The sequence below is a fragment of the Mauremys mutica genome, chromosome 3 (assembly GCF_020497125.1).
Source record: "Mauremys mutica isolate MM-2020 ecotype Southern chromosome 3, ASM2049712v1, whole genome shotgun sequence".
NCBI lineage: Eukaryota > Metazoa > Chordata > Testudines > Geoemydidae > Mauremys > Mauremys mutica.
In genome coordinates, this window is record NC_059074.1 from 30,655,415 (window position 1) to 30,669,026 (window position 13,612).

Sequence of the window (13,612 nt, forward strand, 5' to 3'; positions counted from 1 at the left end):
TCACTCACCAATTGCAAAATGTAATAATTCTAGTCCAAGATTCTACACAGGTGTAAAAAAAACTCACCTAGTTGAACAAGGTAATAGACAGTTAGTAAAAGCTGCATTTCCTCTGAAATAGGCTGTATTGTAGAAGCACCATACTGTTCATAAGCCCTAGATATGGACTGCGAATTTCTGTAGCAGGTGTACAAAAGAGGACTGACTATAATGTCATTAAGGTTCCCACAAAGATAAGGGAAGTTCCCATGACCTGTAATATAAACAATATTTGCACTTGTCAGATAAACTTAATTTAATAATTCACTATGCAGCCATCAAACAGGTCACTAACACTTTAAATGGTAATAGCTCAAATAATATTTCAGCGCTCGGGGGAGTCGGCGAAAGAGATTAAAAGCAGTAGGTGATGCCATATGTAACACCCTGGCTCCATGTGTTGTGTCCCCATAATGACTAGTTCTATTCTAGATAGCTGCTATACTGTGATCATCACCACAGAAGCCAAGTGCCTTGCAGGAGCACATTAAGCAATGTAAATAACATCGGCCACGTGTGCTGTGGTTCATTCTCTCATCTCTTCCAAGGGGAACAACTGTGTGTGGAGTGGTTTGTTTTGGTAGAGTTTTCTGTTTGGTTGGATTTTGCCGGGGGAGGGGTTGTTGGGGTTTTTTGTACATGCTGTTTTGTGTTTAGTTAGAGAAGGCCAGTCAAAGTGCACCTTGCATTTGGAGTGGACGGTGATGAGGTTTGTGATGGTCCTTAGTTCCTGTGGGAGTTCATTCCACAGTCTCAGACCAGCCTCCAACAAAGCTCTATCACCTGCACAGATGAGCTTTACCCTAGTTCCCCCATACCAGATGAGCAGAGACGTCAACCATGGTCTTCATCCCAGAGCTTTAGGTGATCTTCCTGATATACTGGGCACAAGCTACTGAGCACCTTAAAGATCAGGACTGAGAACGTTCCACGTAGAGAATAAGAAATTAAGGGTATTAGCAGCTAATGGAGGTAGCTCAAGTGGTAGATGCCTTTATTTTAGAGGCCGAAAGTCCTAGGTTCAATCCCTACTCAGGGGAGCAAAGTTGTTACAAAGTGAAGTCCCATAAGCAGAACAGAACTGTTGATTTCAGATGCTCAGAAGGAGCTTCTCCTGAGAGAAGAAGAGTATTGCACATTGACTTAGGGCTTGTCTACACAGTGTGCTGGTGTGCAACACACTAGTGTGCACTTACTGTGTGGACCCTTGCGCAGACTCAGGGTTCCTTAGTGTGTGCTGATGTAGTCCCATTTCAAACAGTACTGCATCAATGCACACTAGGGAACTTTCAGTGTGTACCAGCAGGGTCCACATGGACTTAGTGTGTGACACACTGGTGTGCACTACATTTTACATCCCAGCTGGTGTGTACTAACTCTAAAGCTATGTCTACACAGCAGTTAAACACCTGCGGCTGGCTCATGTCAGCTGGCTCTAGCTACGGGACTGTTGAACTGCAATGCAAACATTCAGGCACTGGCTGGAGCCCAAACTCTGGGACCCCACGAGAGGGTAAGGTCCAAGAGTCCGGGTTCCAGCCCGAGCCTGAACATCTACACAGCAATTTTTAGTCCTGGAGCACAAGCCCCACGAGCCCAAGTCAGCTGACCTGAGCCAGCCGTGGCCATACCATGAGTCTTTTATTCCAGTGTAGATGTACCCCAGGTGTATCATGGCTGCTCCCCAAAGAAGATAACACCCTACTACTTAGTCAGCATTTTACATGAATAGACTGTGTGAGCTTTACATCTGTCCCTCACAATGCACCAAAGCTGCAATGCTTTCTAATACTCCCCCATCCCAACCCAAAGACTACAGGTGTTCCTAAAGTACCTGATAGAACTGTGATGTAGATAATGTCTACTTTAGTCTAGACTGAGATGTAAACACAGAGTACCCATCACAAATTTAAATCTACAAAGGCCAAAGCACTAATTTATGGCCTTACACTCCTTAATTGTTGACCAATCTTGTTCCTATTGCATTAAATGGGAATTAAGCATTTGATTTGCATGGGAGCAGGATTACAACCTTGAGCTCTTTGGAGCTTTGCTTTTTGTTTTAGTTTTTTTTGGGGGGGGGGTTGATTGGTTGGGTTTTTGGGTTATTTCTTATAATTATCAAGATAGTTAATTAATGTTTGCACATGTAAAATCCTATACAAGTTTGCTCTCAAAATACATTAAATTGCCTTTAAGCCTGTGTCCAGTGTGTTTAAAGTTTCTTCCCTAAATTATAAAAGCAGGCCAATATCTTTGCATGTTTCTTACACACATGGATAGTTTTTTTACCTTTAAATATAACTGGTTTTGCTTTACATATTTTCAGCAAGTTATCAGGAACAGAAACTGGTTCTCCAGAGGCCACCACTGGAGAAGAGACTGGTCCCACCAGAGTAGAATGTGTCAAACATGATAGGCCTCCCACATCTAAGAATTAATTCATAATGTTAATACAATCAAGTAATAATCATATTGATGCAAATAAATTCAGAATGTTGTTTTTCTTGATGAAGAGTATTAAACACCAACAGCATTTGCATTCAAGATCAATGTTCCATTCTTTTTACAACTACAAAACAAATGACTCATGAAATGCTAATAAAGCCTATATTTATTATGTTGGCTTCCTTGGAGGAGTAATTACATTTCCAAGCCCTTGAGTATCACACATGTCTAAAGATTGCAAAATGAGCATAAAAAACAACATGCTGGCATGAGTTCAATAATATGGACAGGCGTGGCTTTATCAACAGCAAACATGTATGATCTGCATTTTTCCACTATAGTAACATATTCAGGGATTCCAAGGGAATGTTCTTGCTATAAATACCTAGAGAGGGAAATTAAAAATCACCAAAATGTATCATTTTTTTCAATGTCCCATTTTTGACAGCAGTCATACTCCAAATAACAGGAGATAAAAAGACTATTTCAAAGAAAGCTAGTAGATTACAAGACTGATTTCAAAGCAGTTAGATGCTGAGTCACTTTTCAAAATCATCTGAGGCACCTAGATGGATCTTTAGGCTCCTAAATACCTTGTGAAATCTCACCCATCACTCATTATCTTTTAGACAAAACAATTCAACTAACTTACCATTTTTATTTCTATTTGGAGTCTGCAGGTTAGGCTGCAAGTTCCAAGTTTCAGTCGATGATGGCGACTCTGGAGACCATCCCTTGTGGCGCTTTTTAGGAGGCCCTGGATTTGTTAAAGTGCCTGGGTAATATTAATACATCAGAAAATTATTAATATGCAAAATGGAGGAATATTTTTAACTTGTTAAATCACATACATGACAGTCCAACATGATTTTTGATAGACAAGCCCTATATACACGTTAATTATTGTATTAGTTTGCATCAAACATGCATACAGACTCACTAGTCTGTATATAACCTTTATTTTACTGTACTGTGTTACACCTTAATAATTTCAACTCTCCAGGGCAGTGACATGTGATTCATGGTAGCACAGTTCATCTATTTTACAGGACTGTGAGTTCTGGGAAAACAATACTAGTATAGCATTGATTAATATGTTCTTACCCTGGAAGCCAAGAACATATATGTTTTATTCCTTGCATGTCCAGATACAACACTCAAAATGAGCAGATTTAGCAATTAGGAGACATTGGATAAAATTTGGCAAAGTGCGTTCAGGGACTTAGGAATCTAAATCCCATTGAAATATTATGGTACTTAGGAGCTTTTGAAAACATTACCCACCATCATTATTTTTGCCACCCCATACTGGTTATCAGCTCTATTCCTCTGATATTCAAGGTTGGCAGCTGTAGAGACTCAGCAGCTGGCTCCGGCACCTGTTTGTACTACCAATCACCATGCTGAGCCACATTTCTGCTGAAGTTACTGGTCTTTGATTTCTTGTGTTTTCCTGTGCATTTCTGCAAATTTCCAGAATGGTGAACTTGCACTGTTACCAGTGGGCATTTCTGACCAGTGGATGTTAAGGGTTTTCTAGGTTTTACTCAGAATCTTGTAAGACTGAGCTCTTAGCCTTGACAGTGTGAATAGATGTGCTGGTACCTTGGCATATTAAGGTAGGGTGAGACTATCTTGACAACAGAATGGTTATTCCCATGAATACTTCAAAATCTGAGCTTGAGTCTTATAGATTAAAAAAAAGGTTATGACATTTTCTTTGTAAAAGATATCATAGAAAAATAAACTACAACGTATGTGTGGAACTAGCATGCCTTCAGATCTGGAATAAAGTTATTCACTTGAAGATTCATCATAGAGCTAGTATCTACTAAAAAGTTGGACTTTTGTCCTTTATATTTTCCCCACATGAGGGCAATATATGGCCATTTGTTCTACTTTCAATTACTTATCTTTCCAGCATAATCCACAGCAGAAGGCACAAATTTCAAGAAGAGCAAATCAATATAATGTACTTATTTTTTGCAAATCCCCAAATCCTGCCAGGTCTCACATGGGTTATGTAATTCACTGACATCTGATGGTTTTCTTTGTGAAATGAGAAGGTGAGATCAGTCCATTTTCTAATAAGCAAGTGCCCATCCATTTAGAGAGGCAAAGTGGTCAAGGACTGAGTGGGCATGGAAAGTGAACTGGGATGAGGCATGCTGGCAGTGCAATTCAGTGAAGATTACCTAAAATTAACGTCAAATCTGACTTTGGCTATTATATGGCTATTAAGAGTTTTCCTGCCCAAACAGCAGCTCCATGGTGCTCATGCAGAAAAGTTTGGCAATCACAGATCAGACACAACCATGCTGGACGCAGTGGTGAACTGGAGCCGGTTCCCACCGGTTCGCGGGAACCGGTTGTTAAATTTAGAAGCCCTTTTAGAACCGGTTGTCCCGCGAGGGACAACTGGTTCGAAAAGTATCAGAGGGGTAGCCGTGTTAGTCTGGATCTGTAAAAGCAGCAAAGAATCCGACGAAGTGGGTATTCACCCACGAAAGCTCATGCTCCAAAACATCTGTTAGTCTATAAGGTGCCACAGGATTCTTTGCTGCTGGTTCGAAAAGGGCTTTTAAATTTAACAAAAGCCCCAGCAACTCCCTGCCCTTCCCCCAGCCCCAGCTCACCTCACTCCACCTCTGCCTCCTCCCCTGAAGACTCCCCCAGCTTCTCCTCCCCTTCCCCGGCTTCCCCTGAATCAGCTGTTCGCGCGGGAAGCCTGGGAGGGCTGAGAAGGAAGTAGCGGCTTCCCGCAGGTGAGCTGGGGCGGCGGGGGGCAGGGCACGAGGAGCCCGATCCCGTCCCCAGGTGGCACAGCTCCGGCCCAGCCCTGACCTCGGCTGGCCAGCTGGGCGGCGCAGCTCCAGCCCGGCCCCGACCTCGGCCGGCCGGGCGGCGCAGCTCCAGCCTGGCCCGGCAGGCCGGCCAGCTGGGCGGCGCGGCTCCGGCCTGGCCCCGACCGGCAGGCCAGGCGGCATGGCTCCGGCCCGGCCCCTGGGCCTGGCCAGCTGAGCGCCCCAACTCTGGCCCCGGCTGAGCGCCCCGGCTCCAGTCCCAACCCCGGCCGAGCAGCCCAGCCCGGCCCGGCCCCCACCTCCAGGCAACGCGGTAAGGGGGCAGGGAGCAGGGAGGGGGTGTTGGATAGAGGGCAGGGGAGTTGGGGGGGGATTAGTGTTGGGGTGGTCAGAGGGCAGGGAACAGGGGGATTGAATGGGGGCAAGGGTCCCAGAGGGGCAGCCAGGAAGGAGCAGTGGTTGGATGGGGCGGGGCAGGGCAGCAGGGGCAGGAGTTCCAAGACAGTCAGGGGACAGAGAGAAGGGGTGGTTGGATGGGGTGGGGGTCCCGGGAGGGGCCATCAGGAATGAGAGAAGGGGTTGGATGGGGGCGGCAGGGGGCAGTCAGGGGACAGGGAAGGGAGGTGGATGGGGCAGGGGTCCCTGGGGGGGGCTGTCAAGGAATGTGGGGGTTTGGACGGGGCAGGAGTCCCGGGGGGGTATGATCCCCTCGTGGGGTGAGGAGGAGGGAACCGGTTGTTAATATTTTGGCAGCTCATCACTGGCTGGACAACCATTTAAAAACAATATTGTTCCTGGTGCAGTCCAAAGAGTAATGTGAACAGTGTCTTAAACTCTGGAACTAGATGTCTACGTGGAATGATCTTTCCCAGTGTGGACTGCATCCTTTGATAAGCAGCTTCTGACTGGTCAGAATAAAGCTTTTCCCCAACATTGAATTGATGTATAAAACCTGTTCTGGAGTGACTATAAGAAACTGACACAGACAAATCCTTCCAAGAGTCTGGACACCGAGTAAAGGCTGCTTTCTTTTCAAACTAAAATAAGAGTAAAATGAAATAAAAATAATAAATTACTGTTCTGACTTCTACAGAAGCCATGTCAGAAAATACATAAAACACACCTTGAAAGTTAATAAGGAACAAGAGATTTTATTAACACAATGACTCTTAGGGGAATATTCTGATCCAGAAACAGGAATTTATGCCAAATAGAATACTCCAGTTTCCCCTTAGGTAACCAAATCAGAATATACTGTTTAGATTGTTTAAACACAAAGTTCAAAGATACCTAAGACTGATGGTCTTGTCAGAGCTGGCAGGTTATTTTTCACCAGCTGTTGTTTGGGAGAATCTTTGCCATTGTAAACAGTTGAACCTAATGCTGCTGTTGATGGGAGATGATCAGATATTGTGCCTGCCACAAAAAAAAAAGTTATTTTAAATAAATGATTAGAGAGGAAGATCCTCAGATGGTGTAATGAACTGATCAATTGGTCGCTGATTTCAATGGAGCTATGACAATTTACATCAGCTGAGGATCCCCTCATAGTGTTTACCGCACTGAACACAGTGGGCCCAGTTTGGATCTCATATCAGTTTTACAATAGTGTAACTCCACTGACTTCACTGGAGTTACTTGGGGTTTATATGTGGATAATGCCCCAGTCCTGCAATCAGATCCAGCATGAAGACACCATCAGCATGAAGACACCTGCTTCCATTGGAAGCTCATTGCAGGAATGGGCCTTAAAAGAATCAAGCATTGTATCAATACAAATAAACTCAACCAAAATTTTGAGTTTACATTTTTTTCCAAACATATTTTTATTTATCAGGAGTTGACAGTGTCATGTTAATAAATAGGTAGATTTGACTAACCCTAACTCTGTTTATAATTACTTTTACTTTTTCTACATTCATCTTTTGAAAATATACACACATCAGTGATGTCCTAGGGGGATTAATGCTTTGTTCTCAATAGACACCAGGTTTCCAAATCTTAACTGTTTAATATATTTGGAGTTCAGGCTTCTCTCTGATAGAGAGAAAAAAAATGTCAGTGGAGTTACTGCAGTTCTCAAAATACAAATACCCATCACATTCACAAGACACTGGACAGCTGATTTCATTAGGAGGAAATCCAGAGAGATCATTTCACCTTTCATCAGTAAACACCTACCTATTCATCCCATGAAACGGAAAAGCAAACCTTCAGAAAGTAAATATTTTTAACCATAGAAGATATGGTGTGGTTTTTTTAAATATGAAAACCTTGACCTTAATATGTCTGAAATATAAAAAATAAACCAATGCCTTTAATAGCAAAAGAAAAAAACAGAAGCTTTTAACCTAACTTCCATATAACCTCTGCAATAAAGAGAATTCCCACTCATATCATAAAATGGATCAGAGGAACAAACTGAAATAAACAAACTGATTTCCAAAGCATTTGTGGCTAGATAAGCAACAGCTGCAAAATGGTGAAGCCCACTTTCACCACCTTACAACAGATGGATCTCAAAGATTTGGCTTGTCCTAGCTATGAAGAAGCTCACTGACTCCAAAAGAGAAACATTTTCTGACCATTAAGCTATTTGTCAACTCTTCATCAATAACTTTGAAAAACCACTTGTAACGAAAAAGCCTTCAAAGAACCATTAACTTTCTTTTTTCAGAGCTATGACATTATTACATCAGTTACTTGATTTAGTTAACCCAGACATCTGCATTTTATTCATTTTGTGCTATGTGTTTCCATTTACACACACACACACACACACACACAAAATAATATTTAGTAACCCAAAGGGTTTCTCTTCTCTAAGTTACCTGTTTGTTGAGTCCCAGCCAGAGCATTTGGGTTTGGTGCTGGAACAAGCTCACTTGTGGTGGTTAGCGGGGGACCAGAACTCTCTGGAGGTTGGAACAAAGTGCTTGAACAAGGACCAGATGAAGCCTGTCGGCCTCTGAACTCTAAGAAAACAAGACCCTTCCACTGAGAAGCAATACACAAGCTTTATATTTGCAAATTTAAATTGGGAATTTAGAACATGAACTAATTTGATTCAGTTGCTATGATATTTGGAAAGTGGGCACTAACGGTTTGTCAAACATGCCATCTTTTTATTAGACAATTTCTTTCTACAGCTGCTCTTTAGTAATCACCTAGCTTTAAAGACTCCTTTGTTTATCTGTCTATCTCAGGCTTTTCTTAGACGCCAATCTCTGTGCTATCTAAGCTCTGTAGATGAGAACCAGAGCTCCAACAAGACAGCTTCATTATCTCACCTGCCCCTTTCCAGCAGATTACAGATCCTTTGGTAAGAGCTCCTTGTGCATTCCTGACCAGATAATACTTTAAGTGTTTCTGTTTCTTGGGCTGAGTGGTCACTTTAAGATTGATGTGATTGGAAAATTCAGTAAAGTAGCAGAAGCCCTTCTTTCCACAGCCAACACAATTGCCAGAGAAACCTGATAAAATAAACAATACAAAAGATCTGGTAAGATAGGTGACAGTAATATGTAGATACATCACTTCCCTGGGATGGTGAGCATTTGTTGTAAATAATTCATCTGATACAAACATTTTCTTACTAAAAAAATTAAGTCAAACCCTCCAAATTGCACTTGGCCATCAGGTTTCCTAAATTAAGGTTCACAGTTAGTAAATATATACCTTGTTTTCATTGTCTATGGTTATATTTTTCATTTCAGACCACTTTCAAAAAATTCCAGATACCTTCATACCCAGGTCATAGAAATGGAAACAGGCGTTTTAGGCTTGGTCTACACAACACAGCTTTTAGTGACACGGCTGCATTGCTAAAAGTCAGGCAGTGTAAACGCTGTTTGTCAGCACTTTTGCCGATAAAATACTTCCATCCCCTACGAGCGGGCTTCGTGTTGTCGACAGGAGAGCGCTCCCACCGACAACGAGCCGTTTACACTGCCACTTCCCTTGGCAAAACTTTTGTCTTTCAGGGGGGCTTTTTTAAGCACCTGTGATGACAAAAGTTTTGTCATTCAAGTGGCAGTGTAGAGAAAGGCTTAGACTATTAAGGCCCTGACTAGAAAGTACTTAAGCATGTGTTTAAATCTATCCCTATGCAAGACAGCACTGAGCAAGTGCTTAACTTTAAATGTGCACTTAAGCACATTTTTAAAGTGCTTTCCTTATTAGGGTTTCTCTCCTGGGTCAGGGCCTTCAGGAGGAAGTATAGCAAATCCCTCGTGACTTAAGACAGCCTTCCCAAACTCGGGGGCTAGTCTGCATGACCCATCTGCTCTATCACAGAATTCGTTTTAAAAACTATTATTTATCTGTATGATACCAAGGTGCTTGGGGCTGCACGGAGCATGAAGGAGACATGCTCCCTGCTTGTGCCAAAGAGCCTGATGGGATAGCTGCTCCACACACAGAACTCCCAGGGACTTTGTGCCGTTCACTTAAATGGGAATTCCTCACACTGAGAGACCGTAGAATTGAGCCCCAAGGAGCAGGTGTTGTGCTCTATTTGTTATTTAAATTTATAACAGCACTCCTTGGGGGGCGGGGCAGATTGACACTGATTGGTTAATTTGTACTGTGGTCTGGGATAGCCTTATTTTTCTTGCTACTATGTAATGTATTTACATAGGAATTGTCATAATGGATCAGACCAGCACTCCACATAGGCTAGTATAAGAAATGGACAGTTATAGAATAACTGGTTCCTATGGACATTTCTTTCTACTCCCTCATCAGTTAATATATGGCTTATGCCCTGAAGAATCAGTTTTCCTTTCCTTTCCTTTAATCCTATCTAATGCGCATGTGGATGTGTCACCATCCGCATAAAGATCTAATCCATTTTTTAATCCTAGAATCTTTGCCAGGAAAATCATGGGAAAACTCTCATATGAAGATTGAGAAGACACTCTCATATGAAGACTGAAAAGATTGAGATTGTTTACCTTAGAAAGGAGACAAACAGGAAAGGATGCGATAAATGGACAAAGAATAAGGAATGGTCTACAGAAGGTAGATCATGAGCTTCTGTTTCCTGTTTAATATTACAAGGAAAAGGGGACATTCAGTGAAATTGAAAGATGGCAAATTAAAAACCAGTACAAGGAAATTCTTTTTCATTAAATAGGTGATCAAACTGTGGAACTCATTAATACAGGATGCTACTGAGGCTAAGAATTTAGCAAGATTCAAAAAAGTGGCTGGACATTTATATAGATAACAAGAATATTCAGAATTATCATAGTTAATGCTAACACATTTTGGAAAGGATATTAAACCTCATACTTCAAGGCTTAAGCCAAAACCTAACTATCAGGGTTAGGAAGACACCTAACGTAGGGAGCAGATTATTCCACATCTTTCTAATATGAGGTTGAGTGCACCTTCCTCTCAAGCATCTGGTACTGGCCACTGTTGGAGACAGGATATTGAATTACATGGAGCCCAGGTATGATTTAGTATTGAAATTTTCATGGGCCAATATATTGCTGCAATGAGTTCCACAGATTGATTACTCATATGTTAAAACTATTTTCTTTTATCAGTTTTAAATTAGTTACTCTTCAATTTCACTGAATGGCCTTGTTTTCTGGGTTATAAGAGAGTAAATAAGAATGGTTTTACTTTCCATCATTTGTTATTTTGAATCCTTCTATCATTTCCATCTGATTCACCTCTCCTCTAAATTGAAGAGTCACACTCTTGCTAAATTCTCTCTATACTGAAGTTTTTTTATGCCTATAATCATTTTCTTAGACCACTTCTGAACTCCTTTGGTTTCTGATTTATTTATGTTGAGGTAGGTGCCCATATCTGAACCCATTATTCCAGGTGAGGATGTACCAATTTATATAGCAGCATTATAATATTTTCAGTATTATTTTCTACCCCAGTCTTTATACATCTCTACATTTTTTTTTTTTGCTTTTTGGCCACTGCTGCCCACTGAGCAGGGGCCTTCAGAGCTATCCCCAATCAGCCCATATCTTTCTTATTCACCCATCCTGTCTGTTAAGAGGTTCAGGGAGGAGTTTAAGATACAACCCCTCCCCCAGCCCCCTGTGGAGTGACACCGCACTGCACCAACTCTCCTTACAAGGCTACAATTTTGCCTGATCCTGAACCCACTGGAGTCAATAGCAAAACTCTCCTTGGCTTCAATGGATGCAAGGCGAGGCTTCCTATTCAGTAGGTGATAATAGGGAAGCTTATGTTAATACTTTAAGTCACATCTTTCACACAAATTAAGTTTTCAAATTAACTGACAATATTTTTGTTTTACTGAGCTAAGGTAAACTAAAAGCACAGCCTCTGAAATATAATGCTCTATAAACACTTATTCAGAAGGAGAATACCAGGAAAAGTATTGTTCGCTTTGCTTACAAATCTGATTACCCTCCTCATTAGCCTCGTAATGGCTCAGCAGAATGTGTTAAAGGCCAAAATTTATCCTTTGTTGGTCTGGTATCTAAGGGTACTAGGTCTTTTTGCTGGGTATGTGTTGGAGCTAAAGTGTATTGAAATATGACTGTTACATCTCAGGTTCTGGTATATAGGTTAGTAAAGGTCACTATGACTTGTAACACTAGGACAAATTAGAACTCTGCATAAGCCTCCATATTAAACCAGGTATCACAAAACCATCTGTCTAACATCACACAAACATCAACAGTAACAGGAGAAAACCTTCAGTTACTTCAGTAATTAAAGGAAACAGTAAAAGGAACCACAAATAAACCCAATGTGATTAAAGCTGTACAGTGTTACGTGTGTTCTAACAAGATTCAGAGTTCATGAAACCTGGAGAATGAAATCCCCTGTTCATCCACAGAACACAGAAAGCATGGCCAGCAGCAGTGAACTTTTCCCTACACTGACACCTACCCAGATTTTTTTTTTAAGCCTGACCATAGAGGGGACCATTTCCTACAGCAAGACAGTGTTGTCTGTGCCTGTTCTAGCCTTTATCTATTTGCTGAGACTGACTGCCAGGCTGCCAAAACTGGTGATAGAAACAGCTGTCCAGTAAGAAGCAGGTCATGGAACACAAAATCTTTTCATGTGCACCACAGAGCAGCCACTTGGATCAGTTACCAAGATACAGTGCCTGCTCTGTGGTACACTTGAAAAGATTTCGTGCTCCGTGACCAGCTTCCTACTAAACTTCCTAAGTCACTGACTTAGATCACTGACCACAACCTGGACCAGACTCAAACTAGCAGAGACTGCACTGAAAGGTTCCATAGCCCCTTAAGGGCCCCATGAGCAATCTCATTTAGCCATGTGAGATCAATTAGGAAACCTAATCTTCACTTAGGGCTCATCTACACTTAAAATGCTACAGCAGCACAGCTGCAGCTGTTGCACCGCTGTAGTGCTTCAGTGTAGAGACTACCTATGCCTGCAGGAGCAAGTCTCCCATCAGCATAAGTAACCCACCTTCCCAAGAGGCAGTAGCTAGATTAACGGAAGAATTCCTTCGTCGACCTAGTGCTATCTACACCACCGGCTAGGTTGGTATAACTAGGTCTCTCAGGGGTGTGGATTTCTCACAGGGATTTATTGGAACACTGCAAGTACCAACTCCAGCACAAGCAGGCAGGACTGAACTTCCTGCCTGAACTTCCTGCTAACCCATATGTCAGATCAACAACATAACAATATACAAAACAACACCTTAACACTATGATAAAGATATAGCACCATATACTGGTTGAGTTGCTGTCTACAATGACCATTACAACTTTCCCCCCTCTAGTTAAATAACAGTAACTCCTAGGAACCCAGGTAGTCTGCCATCCATGGGGGTTTCTGTGTTGGTCTGCCCCTATATTCAGTCACTGACATCTCATTCATAGTTGGATCTAGATTATCAGTGACTGCAGGGTTCATGTCCTCTATCTGTTGTACACAGACTGTCTGCTGAAGACAGCCTGTGCTAAGATCCCAAGAACATCCCAGCAATTCCTCCTCCACAACTGGCCTCCCATTATGAGCCACAGGAACCTGCTAGGGGTACCTCCAAATCCTTTCTGCATCCTTCTGAGATAATTATTGGGTATCCTCAGTGTTTGCCTTCCTCTTTCTTTCAATGAATGTGTGCACCAGTTTTTGATGCACTTCAAAGTGGCAAGGTCTTGCTTTTTGTATCAGTAAGGATAAGCTGTTTAAATTCTTAATCACTGTGTAACATCCCCTCCAAAAAGGAGTACTTTGGGGATTTTTTCCAGACTGTTTTTTCCAGTTGCATAGCTACACCTTTTCTCTTTCCTGGATGGGCACAATTTTCCTTTTTTCTGGCATCTTGTATC

At 42.0% G+C, this 13,612-nt stretch overlaps 1 protein-coding gene across 6 annotated transcripts in view; it reads right to left on the reverse strand.

The window, feature by feature from the left end:
* GREB1 (growth regulating estrogen receptor binding 1) overlaps positions 1-13,612 on the reverse strand; it is a 119,526-nt gene that overhangs the window by 53,839 nt on the left and 52,075 nt on the right. For all 6 annotated transcript variants that reach the window (XM_045008412.1, XM_045008408.1, XM_045008409.1 and 3 more), the window contains 6 exons: positions 8,582-8,764; positions 8,123-8,266; positions 6,582-6,707; positions 3,140-3,262; positions 2,332-2,469; positions 68-253 (listed from right to left, as the gene is read on the reverse strand). In XM_045008412.1, the coding sequence (XP_044864347.1) occupies positions 68-253; positions 2,332-2,469; positions 3,140-3,262; positions 6,582-6,707; positions 8,123-8,266; positions 8,582-8,764 (900 nt within the window). The remainder of the gene's footprint in view (positions 1-67; positions 254-2,331; positions 2,470-3,139; positions 3,263-6,581; positions 6,708-8,122; positions 8,267-8,581; positions 8,765-13,612) is intronic.